Source organism: Quercus lobata, chromosome 4 (genome assembly GCF_001633185.2).
Source record: "Quercus lobata isolate SW786 chromosome 4, ValleyOak3.0 Primary Assembly, whole genome shotgun sequence".
Taxonomy (NCBI): Eukaryota; Viridiplantae; Streptophyta; class Magnoliopsida; order Fagales; family Fagaceae; genus Quercus; species Quercus lobata.
Window position 1 is genome coordinate 83,928,260 of NC_044907.1, and position 20,624 is coordinate 83,948,883.

The 20,624-nt window shown below is 38.9% G+C and overlaps 2 protein-coding genes across 2 annotated transcripts; both read right to left on the minus strand.

Moving 5' to 3' along the window:
• Positions 1–16,204: 16,204 nt before the first annotated feature.
• On the minus strand, positions 16,205–17,083 carry LOC115985973. The gene has a single exon (XM_031108853.1). The coding sequence runs from the start codon at positions 17,081–17,083 to the stop codon at positions 16,205–16,207; it is 879 nt and encodes a 292-aa protein (XP_030964713.1).
• Positions 17,084–19,204: 2,121 nt separating this feature from the next.
• Positions 19,205–20,083, minus strand: LOC115985974. Its single transcript, XM_031108854.1, has one exon. The coding sequence runs from the start codon at positions 20,081–20,083 to the stop codon at positions 19,205–19,207; it is 879 nt and encodes a 292-aa protein (XP_030964714.1).
• Positions 20,084–20,624: the final 541 nt, after the last annotated feature.

The window sequence follows — 20,624 nt, forward strand, 5'->3', positions numbered from 1 at the left end:
AGTTCAGAAATCATAAACAGTAGTAAGTATTGACGAGGGCAACTGACAAGTAACCAAAAGGAAAAAGGAAGAAAAGAATTTCATATATATGGTCAACATGTTCAAATTACCAACAGACTACAAAGTTTTGTCAAAAAAAAAAAAAAAAACTAGTTAATCATTAAACTAAAAACAAATACGAAGCCTGGCCGGGGTTTCTACTTCTTTAATTTTGCATCGGCCACATCTTGGGAAGGCGGAACGGGATCAGCTTCGACGCCCTGGAGGACAGTCCCTTCTGGGGTAGACTGAGTAGGATCGGTGTTGGTGCTCTTGGGGACCACAGCAAGGGGAATTGCCTGTAGGGGCTGGGCAAGTATGGCTAGCTCTTCGGCATGTGTCGACCACAGGCTCAGCAACCTCTTTGGATACCTCGAGATCCGTACGCTGAGATGCTTCTATCACATCCTGAAGCTCTCCCCCTTTGAGTGGCTCCCCAGGAGAGGCGCCGACCTGTACAGTTTCCAACTAAGTGACCCCTTCCTCATGTTGGTCGCTCACAGCCTTTGAGCTAGTGGAGGTGGCCTCACGGATGGCTGTAGAGTAGAATATGTTCTCCGCTTTCCACAAATCGGACGAAGCATCCACCCCAGCTCGCTTCAAGGCCTCTTCCCAAACCTGGGAGCAGTAAAGCCTGCATACTCCAGGAATTTGGGCTTTGAGGGAGGCTTAGGTGTCAGCTACCCCCGCGTTGTAACCCTCATCCTCGGCCATTTCCTTCGCAGCCTCAGCCTCGTTTCTAGCAAACTTAGCCTCCTGCTTGGCCCTCATGGTTTCGTTCCGGGCATACTCCGCCACACCTTTGTCATTCTCTGCCAAGATCAGTCTTTTATTTAAATCACTGATCTACTCCTTGGCTATTCGCAACTGATCCTCGGCTTCTAGCAAACGATTTGTTTGTCCTCGATCTGTTTTTGGGCGCTAGCTAAACCCGCCGAGGCGCTATCCCTATCTCAGATAGCTTCTGTTAAGGCAGCCTTGGCCTTGGCGAGGTCGTCCTCGGAAGCTTTGAGAGTCCGCGTGGCCTCTAAGCGCTTGGAGCGTTCATTCTCGGCTGCCTTACTCTGCTTGTTCACTTCCTTCTCCATCCTATAGGTGGCCTGGAGAGCCTGTCAAGGGAGATAAATACATCGTGAATGACGGACCGGGAGTATGAGTTAATAAAGTTTTAGGGTTCAAGAGCCTTACCATGCCTAAGTGCCTCTTCGTGCTGAGGAAAACCTCCTGCATCCTCATTTTCTTTAACCCATCCACGTCGGTGGGAAGTAGCATGGTTCTCCCTAGTGCGTCTGCCACATAACCACCCTCGCCATCTCCAAGGTCTCTCATGGACGCGGTTTCCAGCAGAGGCCCCCCGTGGAGCATTGGGGCGGGAAGCCAGGCGCTTGGCAAGGATTGGGCCTCGATCCCCTTTCCCTTGCCTTGGGAAGATTGGGTTTCGGTCTCTTTACCCTTGCTTTGGTGCCTAATCTTCAGTTGTTTCGTACGCGGGGCTTTCTCCCTCTCCTTAGAAGGTTGGAATTTTCCCCCATCCATGGTTTCCTTGCCCTTGGGACTCCTCTTTCTCTTTGAATCAGTGCTCTCCGACCGAGGAGGCAGAGCTAGTTGGGGAGAAACAGGAAGTTTGGGGCAGGGGGATTGTGGCTGTAACTTTGTGGAGGATGACCTAGTCTGGATAGTCTGGGGCTGAGGTGGTGGGGACGAAGCATTGGAGTGCGGCGTTCCCTGCGCACCCTTTCCCGACTGACCCTCGAGGAGTTCGAATAAGCTGGTTGGGGGCTTTCTCTTAAGTCCCATCTCGGCTTGGGAAGATGTGCCTACTGATGACAATTCTGCCTCGGACAAGGCTGGGTCACCTATATCACCAGAAGGATCCTCGGATTGGTCGGCTAGGTCAAATACCCCAAATCCCTCCTCGGACTAATCTAACTCGCCTTCGTCCTCCGCTCCTTGATGAGATAAGGAGAGGTCCACCAGTGGGACGCCCTCTGGGACAGATGATCCTTCGGAGATTAAAAATCCCGACTCAACCACGGTAATTTTTGGAAGCCAAGGACGGCTATCGCTGATCACGTGCCTAGGGTCAGCAAATGACTTCTGAAGGGGAGCGTACCCTAATATTTTGTGAACGGCTCGAACTTGACCATCTCTGTCATTTACGAAAACTACCGCTTGTAGAACAGTCTCCAAGTCCACCTGGTTAACTAAGTGAAAATGCCGTTGAAAAGCGTGTGGATCTGTAAAAAAAAAAAAAAAAACAACATACGCATGGTTAGTTACCGAACCACATCAGATTAGAATGGCGCAATGGGTCGGCGCCCTTCCATTCCCTATACCCCACCTGGTTCTCCTTCTACCATGGGGCACGGAGTGCCATCATGCCATTCACCGAAGACGATAAGGAAATCCTTATTTAATCCCTTGTTGGAATCAGGGAGGCATTGAATTAGTCGAACCCTCTCGTCTCTCGTCTTCATGTAGTAGGATTTTCCCTTCAAATTTTGGAGATTATAGCACCAATTCACGTCATGGTGGGTCAATCTTAGCCCCATCTTTTCGTTTAAAGCATCCATACAACCCAGAATCCTAAACATGTTGCCGGTGCACTGGATGGGGGCTAATCGGAAGTGCCTGAGGTAACCCTTCGTTACCGGCCCCATAGAGATTCTCATACCCCCCTCTACAAAGGCGAGGACGGGAATTACCACCTCGCATGTTTCCCTCTTATAGTACCACTCCCCCATCTTACAATGCCTCAGACTTACATTGGGAGGAATCCTGTAATCGGCGATGAACTTTTTCATCGCCTCTTCAGTATCGACTAATTTCCTCAGTCTCAATTTAGCCATCTCTACGATTTACTAAACAAACTCAACCAGCGACGAGAGAAGAAAGGGAACCAAAGAAAAATAAACCCAGAAAAGAAAAAGCATGAGTTAATGGAGGCAGGGAACTTACAGAAAAGAGGAAAGACGCTTCGGACAGGGTTTTTGTGCTGGAGATAGACTTGAGTTTGGACAAAAGTTCAGATGAACCCAGGGTATATACACTAGAACTCTTAAGTGCAAAACTGAAGAGACAAATCCGTTCCAAAAAACATTTATGTTTCCTATTGAGAGTAACTGCACGAATTTTCCCGCCCATAAAGGCCAAGGAATCCCCACCTTTAGATCTCCATCATGCCGTAGAACGTGGTAAGCACAGAGCCGCCCGTATTTAATGAGGCCACGCTTCACCTTCCAAAGTCTCCAGGGACGTGTCTCGGGCAGACGAAAAGTCTCGGGAACCGATAGATGATAGGGATTGACAGGCATTGACAGATGTCTGATGTCATCAAAACCCTCCTATCCGTCCGAGGAGCCAGATAGCAGGATTTTGAGGGGCTATTGTGGGGCCGGGGAACTTATGATCCGGCCCACGCTCTACTAGGGCCCAGGGCCCGTGCCGAGGAGGGTATTTGCCGAGGACGAATGGGGAAAGGCCGAAATGCTGGGGGTACAGCCGAGGATGACACTGTCCTCGGCACTCCAAGACTTCAAAGGGGAGAGCAACATCTCGTCGAAGGCTGCCTCCAAAAAGCCCCCTAAAGGAGATGCGAGTAGAATGGGACCCACATGGGGGTACGGTGCGAAGCTGGTTCAGGGTAAATGTGTCCCCTCCGCATTAAATGCACTCTCCAGCGTCCTAACCATGTTAATGAGAAAAGACGCCTGGACAGGGTGACTTCGATCATCACAACTAACAGAAAGCAAGGAGGGACAACTGATGGGACGGGTACTGAAGTAGGCACCTGCTTGATCAACAAGTGGAGGGCTAAGATCAACCAAGAAGGGCTATATAATGTGAAGGTTAATGCACCAAAGAGGAGGCTGGGAAAAATGGCCAAGAACCAGAGCCTCCCAGCCCACCTCCAGGAGAAAGACTCCTCAAGCGAATACGATTTAATTCTATATGAATACCACGACAAACCACCATCCGGTGACCAAGGCTTAGCCTTTCAAACCCACGCTCTACAAATGATATTGTTTGGGCCTTTTTACGTGCGAACCCAGTATCATTTTGGGTCGTTACAAATTGTGTCCTTACAATAGTAATTCATGTTTCTTTTTTATTTTTCGCTCTTTTAATATATAATATAATTTATGCTAATTATGTAAATATTATACCATAAGATTAAATTTTTTTTTTATGGATCATAAAAATTAGTTAGAAATTATTTCAAAATAAAATTATAAATTATCCGCGCATCGCATGGGACATCGTCTAGTAATATATAATAGGGTCACAACGCAATGCTTTTAAGAAAACATATATCCATATATAATTTTCCAAAATGTGTTTGACCCAAAAACAACATTTATAAAACATGGTTATTTTCCAAAAATCCCATTAAAAAAACTACTTACCTCGCAACTGCAAAATCCTAATTCTCCAGGCTCCAAGGAGATTAGCTAGAACCTAAACAATATCAAGTAAATCTATCACAATAGGTATAGAGCTTGAAATTGCATCTAGCCACAATTTAGGAATTGCCAAATAATCACTTAATTAGGCAAGCCTAGTATTTAACATCATCAATACTAATATATTCCACTTCCATAGTTTCTCAACAAAATGATTCACAAGACATAAAGTCCAATTTAAGAAGTTAACCCATTTAATATCATCTCCAACATTATGACTAGCTTCCATAAAATTTACACTACATTATTAAGAGACCTATGAAAACAAAATCAATATATCCTCCAGGACAAGAAATTTAGAACTTCAACTAACTCCAAATAAACCCAATGGCAATGGAAAAATTAAATTTACCAACCATCACATGTTATAACTTAAAACCCCTAAATTTTCCACTATAAATAAATCTTAGGTAGTCATCATTAGCACAAACCATATACCCACTCATCAAATAATTCCACCAATACAAAACCCATACATAAAAACACATAAATATCACTTCCAATGCTCATAAATCACATGGGTATCATTATTAAAGCTTAGATAAAAATAACCTCAAGCAAAAGTGCAAAACCCACCAAAAAGATGAGAAATTTTTACCTCAAAAAAAGGATGTGAAGGTGTTTATGAGTTCTCAAAAATTTTCCAGTGATCTTGCCGAAAAAATGATGGTGGAAATGGTGATATGGAGGTGCCAGCAAGAGAGTTTGAAGGAGTGAAGAGGAGTGTTCTACCGAAAATGAAAAAGAAGAAAAAGAAAGAAAAGAGAAGTAGGGAAGTGAGCCGGCCAAAGAAGAGATAAGATTGGGTGATTGTGTGGTGGGTAGTGGGGTTAGGTGGGGCTTTGGCACGTGGGAACCCAAAAGAAATATCTGATCTTGACTTCTTCTTTTTTAACTGACGGGACGTTACAATATATATATATATATATATATATATATATGTAGAAACCTCATGCAAGAGAATATGAGGTTCTGCTATGTAGCGTTTTGTATGAGGAGTATTTCATTTAGCCTCCCTTCACATCTCCCATCCTCTTATCAATGAAGGCAAAAATGCAGAAGATTAAGAGATTTGGTTCCACTCCCTTTTCCAACTTCTTGAACTCTTCCACTTTTAATTTCATTAATTTTTAAAATAAAAGGTAGTCTCCCTTCAATGTTAGTTTTTCATGTTATAACACCTATTATTTTATATATTCTTGTTTCACAAAATATTGAAGGGAAGAGAGAGAGAGAGATTAGTGTCAAGAAAACTATGAAATTGGCTTTGGTTTTATGTAACGACCTAAGAAAAAGTGATAGCCACATCTGCGCTATATCTCAAAAGGACTAGTCACAATTGAGGCTAATTACAGTTGTTAATAAAACTCAGTTCAACCCAGTAAATACCCGATATGAGACTCATCACACACTCATACACATCACACAATCAATCAAATTGGGGCATTACAATCTCCCCCATTTAAATCCCTAACATCCTTGTTAGGGTCTAATTTGTGAGGTAGTGTCTCTGAGCCCACACAAGGTTACCGGACCGGCTCTAATACCATATATAACAACCCAAGGAAAAGCGTTAGTCACATCTGCGCTATACCTCAAAAGGACTAGTTACAATTGAGGCTCCTTGCAGTTGTTAATAAAGCCCAGTTCAACTCAGTAAATACCTGATATGGGACTCATCATACACCCATACACATCACACAATCAATCAAATTGGGGTATCATAATATTGTGATACCCTAATTTGATTGATTGTGTGATGTGCATGGGTATGTGATGAGTCCCACATTTGTGATGCCCCAATTTGATTGATTGTGTGATGTGTGTGGGTGTGTGATAAGTCTCATATCGAGTATTTACTATGTTTAATTGAGCTTTATTAACGACTGTAAAGAGCCTCAATTGTGACTAGTCCTTTTGAGGTATAGCGTAAATGTGGCTAGCGTAGATGTGGCTAGCGCTTTTCCTTGGGTCATTACATATGGTATCAGAATTGGCCAGGTAACCCCATGTGGGCTCGGATATACTACCCCACAAAGTGGGCCCTAACGAGGACATTAGGGATTTAAGTGGGAGAGATTGTGATGCCCTAATTTGATTGATTGTGTGATCTATGTTGGTATGTGATGAGTCCCACATTGGGTATTTATTAAGTTGAACTGGGTTTTATTAACAACTGCAAGGAGTCTCAATTGTGACTAGTCCTTTTAGGGTATAGTGCAGATGTGGCTAACACTTGCCAAAGCTTGATACAATACTTCAGCAACATTTGGGATTTCTAAAGGTATGTTTAGGGAAGAAATAGAGCTTTTATATGTGTTATTTGTGTTTATTTATATTCGGAAAGTGCATAATCTTTGTAAGTGATTGAGGTACTCGGATATATGTAAAATTAAACTTAAGATATGAAATGGTATAATTTTATGTTTCTCTTTTCAATTGTTGTTATATTTTTAATCTTTTGACATGTATATTTAGTTTTATAAATTAAAAATTGTAAATCTTAAATCGTAGATGTCCAACTTTCAAAAGTTCATATGTTTTTTTTTTTTTTTAAAGAAAAAAAATCCTTAAAAAAATAATAAGAATTCTTATATTGAAAAGGTCATATGTAAGAACCAAATAGACATGTGCACTTGATAAAAAATATCAATAGGCATGGAGTGGCACTTTTAGAGTATAATTAATTATTGTTACTTATATATGTATGTTGATGGCCATTTCGGAAGGCCAAGTGGAAGGGAGAAGCCCAGCAACACAGATAGAAAAGAGTTGGCAAACGAATAGAAAACCCATTAAGCTCAAGCAATAGAAATAATGGATCATAGGCCCATGAAATAAACAAATGGGCCTTGAGGAGGTAAATGGGCTTGAAGGAGTTCGGAAAGAGAGAAAAAGCAAACCATGGCAGTATATGATGTGGAAAAGTGAGAATGGGCCACGGCACGCTCAAAGTAATGAAAGCAAAGAAAGTAAGGGATTGATGGCAAGCCTAAGAATCCCAAGGATGAGAAATAATGTAGTTGGGCCAAGGAAGCTCAAAGATTCAGTAAAAACCTATGGTAATGCAAAGTTAAGAAAAGGGTCGAGGAAGCCCAAGTGAAGCAAACGGGCCCGAGATGCCCAAGGGAAAACAAATGGGACACAGGAACTCACCAATGATATAACAAAAGAACCAATGGCCATGCTGGGCCATTAGGAGAAGAATAAACGGCAAGGCCAAAGAGGCCCAGCCAGATTAAGACAAAACAACTTCACAATAGGAATGATAGAGTGGTATGGTAGGAGATGGTAGCAGAAAAAAGAGTGGGTTGAAGAAAAGCAAAGCCCACCGTCAAGCAAGGCCCAACCCCGAATTAGGTAAGCCATAAAGGAAAGAGAAACTAGAAAATAGTCAAAAACGGACGGCAGACTATGCAGGCCAACCACGGCAAACACATGAGCAGCAGGTAGATTTTGGACATACATAGAAGAGAGGCACGTGCAAGGCCCAGACCTCACCAGCTTGTACCTAGCCAATACAGGACAAGGTGAGGTCATGGGTCAGAGGTAAGAGGGCATGGTTTAGGGTGGGGAGAGGGGAAAACCTATTTTGAGATTCCTGTTAGGGCTTTTTTGGGGGAAGAATCCTACTGGGATGACATACCACCCAAAGAAGCAAAACTGAGTTGGAACAACTAGGTGCATGCTATGAAGGATAGGGAGAAAGAAGGCACCCACACCATAGTAGGAAAGGGTGCCACGGCAGACAAACAAACAAAATAGCTTTCTTTTGTCTGGCAATGGGGAGTGGCACATAGATGGACCAGTTGTGGTTGGCAAGTACACCCAGACCAGATAAAGGTGATTAAGGATTAAAATAGTAAAATCCGGTCACAGCAGGCACTACAAAGACACCCGTTGGGTGGGGGGGACAACAAGCACCACAGTATTAGAAATTTGAAAACCAGGAAATAAAAAACAAGGATTAAGAAAAAGAAGTAGAAAGAAAAAGATAAGAAAGGGGAATATTAGAAAAGAAGGAAAGAAAAAGATAGAAAGTTAGAACGGCAGACATGCACCAATAGGTTGATTCCCTTTCTCCCTCTCAAAATCTTGCTCTCTACCGGAAACAAATAGTGTTCTTATGTACCAACTATTCAGGTCTGCTTCCCTCAACGTGATTAATTTCCATAGCAGGATCTCCTTGAGAGATTATTCACTTTGAGAAGAGGCATTCTTCCCTCTTTGGTTTTGATCCTACGGATCAGACTTGATTTGATTTATTTCCTCTCTCAATCAACTCATATACTACCCACTTGTTCCCCTTACTTTTCTTATAAAATAATTGTTATTAAACTGTGATTATCTTTTTCTTAAGTAGGGATTATTTGTTTACCTTAATAAAGATCTCAAAGTACTTTATTTTATCTTGTTACTATCATATCTGTCTACCGCAACCCATCTGAAACAGTTCTGCCCTCTGTAAGTATGCTCTTGGTAAACGAGGCATAGTTTGCACACAAGCCGGACCAAATTGAGTTGAAGTTGGACCGGTCTCAACTCCCATACTCAGAATACTTGAGCCCAATATCGCAGGAGGCAGCCCAGCCCACTTTAACCAAAAAAGGCCCACCACAATGTATATATCGTATTATAATTTTTTTCTTCACATTTTAGTGACATATAATACATAATCAAAATTAATTTTCCAAACATTATAACACATATGAATATTATAAAATAATGAATTACGAACATGCGCATCGCGCAAGACATCTGCTAGTTTATAATAAAGAGAGGGATACTCACAAAAACAATCACTCTTTAGTCATTACTTTTAGAGTGGGGGATATACCGAGAGAGAGAGAGAGAGAGAGAGAGAGAAATTTGTGATCTATATTGTTTTTTGGTTTTAGACTCGGTTGATATGTGATTTGTTTAGTATTAGGATGGATTGATATGTGATTAGGGTGTGCAAAAATATTTTTAAGGGTAAATTAAACTAATAATTTTTTTTGGGAAAAAGTACATGGTTGGTCCTTGAAGTTTCAAATTAACGTTATTGATCCCTGAAAAAAAAAAAAAAAAAAAAAAAAAAACTATTAAGTTTTTCCATTGCTGTTTATGAGTTTCATAACTTATGTGGTTAACCAAAAAAAACAAAATTGTGATAATTTTTAGGTGACATGGCAATGCATGACCCACGAAATATGAAATATCCAAACCTGTCTGAAATGGGTTTCCCAATTCAATTGAATCCGAAGATGCACTAGCTTGATGTTCAAACCCCTTTGGTGTTCTCTCCCAAATAATCCCATCAACTACCATGTCTCAAAGAACACGTTGCCACCGAGCCATATGAAATTCTAGGCGATAGACAACGCAAAGCTTGCAACATTATTCAAGTCAGGGGGTTCAACATGTGGAGCTGCCCCTGTTAGGGAAAAAATACAAGTGCGGCCATGCAATGCATTTTTTTCCCAATACAACAGTAAACTCTAATCTAAAGCGAAAAATAAATATCCATAACAATGGTGCCAAAAATGGGGCAATGTTTTCTCCTATTGTCACTCTTCCTAGGCGGATCAAATTACAAACTAGATCAAACACAAACTAAGATTGAATTCTACTCTAACTTAATCTAAGTGTATATGTGTATGAGCCTCCTTTCTAGAGACTTAAATCCTGACCCTTGACTACTACATTTCACAAAAACTTATACTCGATCGTGGAGTGACCATCTTGGTAGGGGTACTATGTTATTTCTAATGAAACCACATGCAACAACTTTTGTCTTAGGGTCTGTTTGGGAACCGCTTATTTTGCTGAAACTGAAAACTTTTTGCTGAAAATACTGTAGATAAAGGGAAAAGTTATATGAAATAGTACAGTGAGACCCATGAATAGTATCAAAAAGTACAGTGAAGCCCGTGAATAGTAGTAAAAATAAACTAAATAGAAAAATAATTTTCATTTTTCATTTCAATCCAAATGGAGGCTTAAATCATACACACACGTTTAGCTGTAAACGCTAGTATTTAATTGGTCAATCAATGTGATTGTCACATCATTTTTGTGCCATAGGCAGGCATGATCAGCAAATTGGGCCGATTCTATAAAAACAGGGGTTGTCGCTACAGTCAGGATTTTTAATTGCTTAAGCACACGAAATTCAAGTAAACCATGTGAGTCTCTGTGATTTTAGATGTGTATTAATCATTTTATTTGAGACCATCGGAATATTGACAGTTGATGCCTTGTTTTCCTTTACTGTTTTTATGTTCATTTCCCTAATGTGGAGGAGATTTGTCCTAAAACAGGTTCACTCCCTGCATTCTCTAAATGCAGTGTTATATGTTGAGCAGAAATTGGAACCCATACGCTGGATTGTGACAACATTCTAAGGCACCAAATTTAAAATTCAATGGCTCAAACCACCTTCTTCTATTAATTAATTTCACAAGTTCTAATGGATTGTATTTTATATTTATATATATATATATATATTTATATATTATCAAATTTTGTACTATAGACCTGAGATTTGAAATTTTACGAGTTATTTTGTGAGACCAATATCTTAGAATTTATAGAAGTTGAACAATTCTTGCACTAGAAATGAATACCCTTGGGCCATGAAATAGAATTCAATAGTGACACGAGCAAAAATTTGTTGAAGGCAGTGAATTGACTTAGAAGTAGAAGAGCAAATATATATTTTGTTTTTCACTAGTGTATATATAAAAAGAGATGGTCTATCAACCTATACAAATTTACAGACAAAAATGGATGCCCATGATGAATTCAGGGATGGGGGTTGAGGTTGTTGAGAAAGGAAACTCGGGCCTTGACTAGACACCTAGACAAACATTCAAGCACCTCTTCCACATCTTGAATGCTGGACTCCAACTTCCCCATCCAGTTCTGCACATTCTGAACATGGATGGAGTAATCAACTTTGCTTGTCTTGTGACTAATGAGAGTTTGTAATGCTGCAACTACCTTCTCAAATTCATTTGCATCTGTTTCTTCACCCTCACATGCTATTCTCTTGGGGTGCACCAACTTCGAAACTACAAACCAGCCACTTGATCTTGATAGTAACTTTGGTCCAGCTATAAAGGTCAAGAGTGATTCAAAGACCATGACAGTTACAGCTTCTAGCTCTTTTAACATGCTAACAATGGCTAGATCTTCATTTTTCTTAGAGTTCAACTTAGTTTGCATGCCCTTTAAGGCCTTCTGCATTGCCTTTTTTACCACCTTCCTAGAGGCCAAGTATTTTTCAACTTCCCTTCCAAGCTCCAATTTACTGCCATGTCTTCTGCGCAGGGTTGATTGAAGTTCACGTGTGCATTCCTTTGTTTGCAACAATGCATCCCTTACGATACCACACACATCCACGAGCCTGAGAGATCCATCCAATAGCTCATTAAACCATTTCCGATTTTGCTCTTGGGCTAAGGCCTGCGCAAAAGGTAACTGGAGCAAGTTATCAACACAATCATGCAAATCTTGAAGCCCAATTAGTTTCTGGCTTAATGATGTTGAAGATGAAGAGGTTGCTTCAGAACATCTCAATCTTCTCAATTGTTCATTGAATTCTGATATGAGCGGGTGTGCTCTGGTGGGAAAGCTGTTAAGAGCGAAAATGGTGATGGGAGGTTTAGTTGACACGAGAGTCAGCCATGTTTACCTAACACAAAAAAGATGTGTCGCTGTTGAATGTACAATTTTGCGTATCAATTTGCTTTGCTTTAGTTAGCATCTTCTCAATATATATGATGGGGTGAGGTGGACATAAGGAATCTCAATATTTTCAAATATCAATGAGTTGTAACATTATTTTGATCTGGATCTAGACACTCTTTTAGCATTGTCTAGGAAGTGTCTCCCTCTTGCCAGCTCCCCAACTCAATATCAAATTATTTTAAGCTTCTAAATTACAAGAGCATCTTTGCAAAAGATTGTACACATTGAATTGGACAATTATCTACAAGATAGACAATGCTTAAGAAGCATTGAACCAGCTCTCCAACTCACTATTGCAGCAATGTTTTTGCAATGTCTCATCTTACCATCTCTCCAACTCACATTCAATCATATTTAAATTCAAAAATCACAAGTGCATCTTCTTAAATTTAATTAAAATATACGATATAAAAAAGGACAAGAAAAGGCAATAGCCATTATATCCAGCCTACGCGCCTGCCTTTCAAGCAGATGTTAGTATGTACCCCTCATGCACACATAAATATTATTAATTACCAGTTTAATGCAATGAAAAATAGTGTTTATTACAATCATACAGCAATCCTAAAATCTGAAATTTTTCTTCAGTGTATAAAGTGTTGGTCATCCTGGTACTACTTGTTTCCTATAGATTTTTAATTATAAATACCTGTATCAAATTCTTCCATACTCTTTGTTTGGCCTGAATATTATCATGCTTACAAATATCATGGTCTCTGTTATTTCTAATGAAACTATAATTTCATCCACATTTAGCTGCAGTGTTCAGTACTCGTATATTTTTACCTTGTTGGAGCTTCTACATACCTTCTCTTTGTCCACATGCAACAAAAGCTATCGAAAATTACACATAAAGCTTAATGATTTAATTGGTTAATCAGTGTGATTGTTACATCATTTCTGTGCCACAGGCAGGCAAGATCTGCATATGCAACTTCTCCATTTCTGTTCATAATGTAGACAATTTAATTGGCTGATATATCTACAGTCAGGATTTTTAATTGCTTATGCACAGAAATTCAAGTAAACCATATGAGTCTCAATTATTTTAGATGTGTATTACTATCTCAATTATTTTAGATGTGAATTACTATATTTTTATTACCAAATTTTGTACAGTTGACTTGAGATTTTAAATTTTACGAGGTACCAATATCTTAGAAATCATAAAGATTGAACAGATCTTGAACTAGAAATGAATTCTTTGGAATATAATTCAATGGTGACACAGGAAAATCTTCGATAGAGGTAGTGAATTGACAAAGAAGTAGAAGAGAAAATATATGTGTTTTTCATTTGTGTATTTGTACAAAAAGAGAGAGCCTATCAACTTCTAAAAATTTACAGCCAAAAATGTATGCCAAGATAATTTCTGGGCTAGTGGTTGAGGATATTTAGAAAAGAAACTCGGGTCTTGACTAGACGCCTTGACAAACATTCAAGCGCCTCATCAACATCTTGAATGCTTGACTCCAACTTCCCCATCCAATTCTGCGCATTCTGAACATGGATGGAGTAATCACATTTGCTTGTCTTGTGACTAACGAGAGTTTGTAATGCTGCATCTTCCTTCTCAAAGTCATTTGCATCTGTTTCTTCACCCTCACATGCTATTCTCTTGGGGTGCACCAGCTTGGAAACTACAAACCAGCCGCTTGATTTTGATTGTAACTTAGATCCAGCTATGAAGGTCAAGAGTGATTCAAAAACCAAAATAGTTACAGCCTCTAGCTCTTTTAACAAGCTAACAATGGCTAGATCTTCATTTTTCTTAGAGTTCAACTTAGTTTGCATGCCCTTCAAGGCCTTCTGCATTGCCTTTTTTACCACCTTCCTAGAGGCCAAGTATTTTTCAACCTCCCTTGCAAGCTCAATTTTACTGCCATGTCTTCTGCGCAGGGTTGATTGAAGTTCACGTGTGCATCCCTTTGTTTGCAACAATGCATCCCTTGCAATACCACACACATCCACGAGCCTGAGAGATCCATCCAGCAGCTCATTAAACCATTTCTGATTCTGCTCTTGGGCTAAGGCTTGTGCAAAAGGTAACAGGAGCAACTTATCAACACAGTCATGCAAATCTTGAAGCCCAATTATCTTCTGGCTTAATGATGTTGATGATGAAGAGGTTACTTCAGAACATCTCAATCTGTTCAATTGGTTGTTGAATTCTGAAATGAGCGGGTGTGATCTAGTGGGAAAGCTGTTAGAGCGAAAATGGTGATGGGAAGTTTCGTTGACACGAGAATCAGCCATGTTTAACTAAAACAAGAAAGACGTTTCTCTGTTGAATGTACAATTTTGTGTATCAATTTGCTTTTCTTTGGTTAGCTTCTTCTAAATATATATGATGGGGTGAGTTGGACATAAGGAATCTCAATATTTTCAAATATCAATGAGTTGTAACATTATTTTGATCTGGATCTAAACACTCCTTCAGCGTTGTCTATGCAGTGTCTCCCCATTGCCAGCTTCCCAACTCAATATCAAATTATTTTAAGAGTCTAAATTACAGGAGCATCTTTGCAGAAGATAACACTATACATTGAATTGGACAATTATCTATAAGATAGTCAACAAATAACAAGCATTGAACCAAGTCTCCAACTCACTATTGCAGCAATGTTTTTGCAATGTCTCCTCTCACCAGCTCTCCATCTCACATTCAATCATATTTAAATTCAAAAATCACAAGAGCATCTTCATAATTTTAGTTAAAATATACGATATAACGAAGGACAAGAAAAGACAGTAGCCATTATATCCAGCCTACACGCCTACCTTTCAGGCAGTTAGTAGTCTGTACCCCTCGTGCGCACATAAATATCATTTAATTACCAGTTTCATGCAATGAAAAATAATGTTTATTACAATCAGACGGTAATTCCTAAAATCTGGAAAATTTTTCTTCAGTGTGTAAAGTGTCGGTCAACCTGATACTGCTTGCTTCCTGCAGATTCTTAATTATAAATACACATATCAAATTCTTCCATACTCTTTGTTTTGCCTGATTATTATCATGCTTACAAGATAGAGTATGTCATGGTCTCTGTTAAATCTAATGAAACTATAATTTCTTCCACATTTAGCTGCAGTGTTCAGTACTTAGTATATCTTTACCTAGTTGGAGCTTCTACAGACCTTCTCTTTGTCCGCATGCAACAAAAGTTATCGAAAATCACACAGAAAGATTTAATTGGTTAATCAGTGTGATTGTTACATCATTTTTGTGCCATTGGGGCAAGATGTGCATATGTGACTTCTCCATTTCTACTCATATTGTAGACAATTTTATTGTCTGATTCATTAAAAACATGGGTTGTCCCTACAGTCAGGATTTTTAATTGATTAAGCACAGAAATTCAAGTAAACCATATGAGTCTCAATTATTTTAGATGTGTATTAATAAATTTATTTGAGACAAAAAAAAAATATTGACAGCTCAGATGTCATCTTTTCCTTTTCTGTGTTTATATCAATTCCCTAAAATGGAGGAGCTTGGTCCTCAACCAGATTCATGCCCTGCAATCTCTAAAAGCTCAGTATTATATGCAGAGTAGAAATTGGAACCTGCAGGCTGGATTGCGAAAACATTCTAAGGCACCAAATTTAAAATGTAATGATTCAAACCACCTCCTTCTGTTAATTGATTTCCCAAGTTCTATGGATTGAGCTAATGAGATGATATTTACTATATTTTTATTACCAAATTTTGAACAGTTGACTTGAGATTTTAAATTTTATGAGGTTTTGTGGGAACGATATCCTAGAATTTATAATGATTGAACCATTCTTGAACTAGAAATGAATACTTTGATAGAGGCAAATATTTGATAGAGGCAGTGAATTGACTTAGAAGTAGAAGAGAAAACATATATGTTTTTCATTTCTATATTTGTACAAAACGAGAAGGCCTATCATCTTGTAAAAATTTACAGCCAAAAATGGATGCCCATGATAATTTGGGGCTAGTGGTTGAGGATATTGAGAAAGGAAACTCGGGTCTTGACTAGACGCCGTGACAAAAATTCAAGCCCCTCATCAACATCTTGAATGCTTGACTCCAACTTCCCCATCCAGTTCTGCACATTCTGAACATGGATGGAGTAATCACATTTGCTTTTCTTGTGACTAACGAGACTTTGTAATGCCGCATCTACCTTCTCAATGTCATTTGCATTTGTTTCTTCACCCTCACATACTATTCTCTTGGGGTGTACTAGCTTGGAAACTACAAACCAGCCACTTGATTTTGATTGTAGCTTTGATCCAGCTATGAAGGTCAAGAGTGATTCAAAAACCAAGACTGTTACAGCTTCTAACTCTTTTAACAAGCTAACAATAGCTAGATCTTCATTTTTCTTAGAGTTCAACTTAGTTTGCATGCCCTTTAAGACCTTCTGCAATGCCTTTTTTACCACCTTCCTAGAGGCCAAGTATTTTTCAACCTCCTTTGCAAGCTCCATTTTACTGCCATGTCTTCTGCGCAGTGTTGATTGAAGTTCATGTGTGGATTCCTTTGTTTGCAATAATGCATCCCTTGCTACACCACACACATCCAAGAGCCTGAGAGATCCATCCAACAGCTCATTAAACCAATTCTGATTCTGCTCTTGGGATAAGGATTGTGCAAAAGGCAACAGGAGTAAGTAATCAACAGAGTCATGTAAATCTTGAAGCCCAATTAGTTTCTGGCTTAATGATGTTGATGATGAAGAGGTTGCTTCAGAATATCTCAATCTGCTCAATTGGTTGTTGAATTCTGAAATGAGCGGGTGTGCTCTAGTGGGAAAGCTGTTGGAGCGAAAATGGTGAAGGGAGGTTTGGTTGATAGGAGAGACAGCCATGTTTGCCTAAAACAGGAAAGACTTCTTGCAGTTGAATGTACATTCTTGTATAGCAATTTTTCTTTGCTTTGCTTTAGTTAGCATCTTCTCAATATATATGATGGGGTGAGGTGGATATAAGGAATTACATTATTTTCAAATATCAATGAGTTGTGACATGATTTTGATCTGGATCTAGACACTCTCTCAGCATTGTCTACGCAGTGTCTCCCTCTCTCCAGTTTCCCAACTCAATGTCCAATTATTTTATGCTTCTTAACTTACAGAAGCATCTTTGTATAAGATAAAACAACATATTGAATTGGAAAATGATTGATAAAATATGATGTTATTAAATTCCAATTGAAGTTTGAAGACCTAATGTTTGATTAATAATAATGCAACCAATGATGCTATAAGAAGCTGGGAAATGAGCTTATGGGAGACAATATTGCAGTGCCACATGGTTATTATTTCTTATTTAATTCTAGAAAAAAATTATGGATAAACCAGAAGTTGCAGAAATTATTGAGAGAGTGATGCCTCCCTTGTTCCCATAAATTGATAACTCCTCACAGATTGCAAACTTGGTCAAGGACTATGAGAGGAAACCCCCTTGGAAGGAAGGTGGGTTTCACAGCAAGAAAAGCCTTTCACCATGTTCCCTTTTACTATGGTCACCACCAATAGTATGGTTCAACCTTTCGTTATTCAGTAGTACTACGCAACTTACTGAATCATAGCTGCTGGAAACCATAAGGATTCATATATTTCTTAAAATATAAGTAAGCATTAGAATTTCAAAAGAAATGTATATGCATATGTTTGCAATTATGGTAAATAACTAACATAGCACTATTTTAAAAATCTATGAAATGCTGAGGGGAATTTAATGGATATCACAGACAAGGCAACCTGATTGTAATTAATTTGACACATATCACACAGTTACAGTAATTTTATAATACATGTGTGGACGAGTGACATAACAATCTTGTCTCCCAGAAAGTCAGGCTGAGCTATTGTTAGAATGGATTATGCTTATTTCTTATTAGAGAACATGTTGCTGATACTGCACATATGTTGAATAATTTAGATATCAATGCTAAACTTTTATGTCATGAAGGGAAGTACTCGTGTGATTTTATAAGCTAAATTACAGACACCTGTATATGCTAGTATAATGCTTAATGATATCATTGGCTATACTATGTGATTGTTAATTGATTGTTGTGCCATGGGCAGGCATGATCTGCATATGCGACTTCTCCATTTCTGTTCATAATGTAGAAACTTTTATTAGGCTGATTCATTAATAACATGGGTTGTCTCTCAAAGAGAGACAGTCAGAATTATAAATTTCTTAAGCATAAAAAATTCAAGTAAACCATGTGAGTCTCAATGATTTAGATGTGTTTTAATCAAATTATTTGACACAGAGTATTTACCTCTCTTGTTTCTTGTTTTTCTTTTCTGTTTTTCCGTTCAACTCTATAAGTGGAGGAGCTTGGTCCTTAACCAGATTTAAGCCCTCTATCCTCTAAATGCACAGCGTATATCAAGAAGAAACTGGAAATTTGGAACCCATAGGTTAAAATGTAAAACAGTCTGAGGCACCAAATTTAAATTTCAGTGGCTCAAACCTCCTCCTACTATTATTTATTTAACAAGGTCTAATGGATTCAACTAGTGAGATGATCATTTACTATATTTTTATAACCAAATTTAGTACAGAGGGCTTGAGACTTAAAATTTTACACGGTATTTTGTGAGATCCAATATCTTAGAATTTATTAAAACTGAACCATTCTTGTGGTAGGAATGAACACTCCTGGAATAAAATTCAAAAGTGATAGTAGCAAATATTTCTGAAAGACAGTGAATTGACTTAGATGTAGAAGACAAAATATATGTGTACTTCATTTGTTTATGTGTGCCAAAAGAGAAGGTCTATCATGTTGTACAAATTTACAGACAAAATTGATGCCTATGATGATTTCTGAGCTAGTGGAAGACAGTGAATTGACTTTGATGTAGAAGACAAAATATATGTGTATTTCATTCGTTTATGTGTACAAAAAGAGAAGGTCTATCATGTGTACAAATTTACAGACAAAATTGATGCCCATGAAGATTTCTGGGCTAGTTGTTGAGGATGTTGAGAAAGGAAACTCGGGTTTTGACTAGACGCCTAGACAGACATTCAAGCACCTCTTCAACATCTTCAATGCTTGACTCCAACTTCCCCATCCAGTTCTGCACATTCTGAACAAGAATGGAGTAATCGGATTTGCTTGTCTTGTGACTAATGAGAGATTGTAATGCCACAACTGCCTTGTCAAATTCATCTGCATCTGTTTCTTCATCCTCACAGACTACTTTTTTCGGGTGCAATAGCTTGGAAACCACAAACCAACCGTTTGATTTGGATTGCAACTTTGGTCCAGCTATGAAGGTCAATAGTGATTCAAAGACCATGACAGTTACAGTTTCTAGCCCTTTTAACATGCTAACCATGGCTAGATCTTCATTTTTCTTAGAGTTCAACTTAGTTTGCATGCCCTTTAAGGCCTTTTGCATTGCCTTTTTTACTACTTTCCTTGAGGCCAAGTATTTTTCAATCTCCCTTGCAAGCTCCATTTTATTGCCATGTCTTCTACGCAGGGTTGATTGAAGTTCACGTGTGCATTCCTTTGCTTTCAATAATGCATCCCTTGCAATACCACACACGTCCAAGAGCCTGAGAGATCCATCCAATAGCTCATTAAACCATTTCTGGTGCTGCTCTTGAGCTAAGACTTGTGTGCAAGGCAACAGGAGCAAGTTTTCAACACAGTCATGCAAATCTTGAAGGCCAATGAGTTTCTGGCTTAATGATGCTGATGATGAAGAGGTTGTTTCAGAACCTCTCACTCTGCTCAATTGGTCATTGAATTCTGAAATGAGCGGGTGTGCTCTTGTGGGGAAACTGTTGGAGCGAAAATGGTTAAGTGAGGTTTGGTTGACAGGAGAGGCAGCCATTTTTACCTAAAACAAGAAAGACGTCTTGCAGTTGAATGTACAATTCTGTGTATCAATTTGCTTTGATTTAGTTAACATCTTCTCAATATATATGGTGGGGGTGAGGTGGACATAACATAAGGAATCTCATGATTTTTATATATCAATGAGCTGTAACATGGTTTTGATTTGGATCTAGACACACTCTCAGCATTGTTTATGCAGTGTCTCCCCTCTTGTCAGCTTCCCAGCTCAATATCAATTATTTTAAGCTTCTAAACTCACAGAAGCATCTTTTAAGAAGATAACACTACATATTGAATTGGACAATGATCAATATGATATGCAACAGCAACATGCACGCCATCTCTTCTGGTACAACAAAGGGCAAAGCTCCTCTATCCTGTTTGGCCTGCCTGCCTTGCCGGGAACCATAGAGCTACAACACTACACTTAATAAATTATTAGTGATGTTCATGCTTATATGTTGTATGGCTTCCTCAGTTATTACTGTTTCTACTAATTAAATATTGTTATTATAGTTTTAGCAATATTTTGAGTT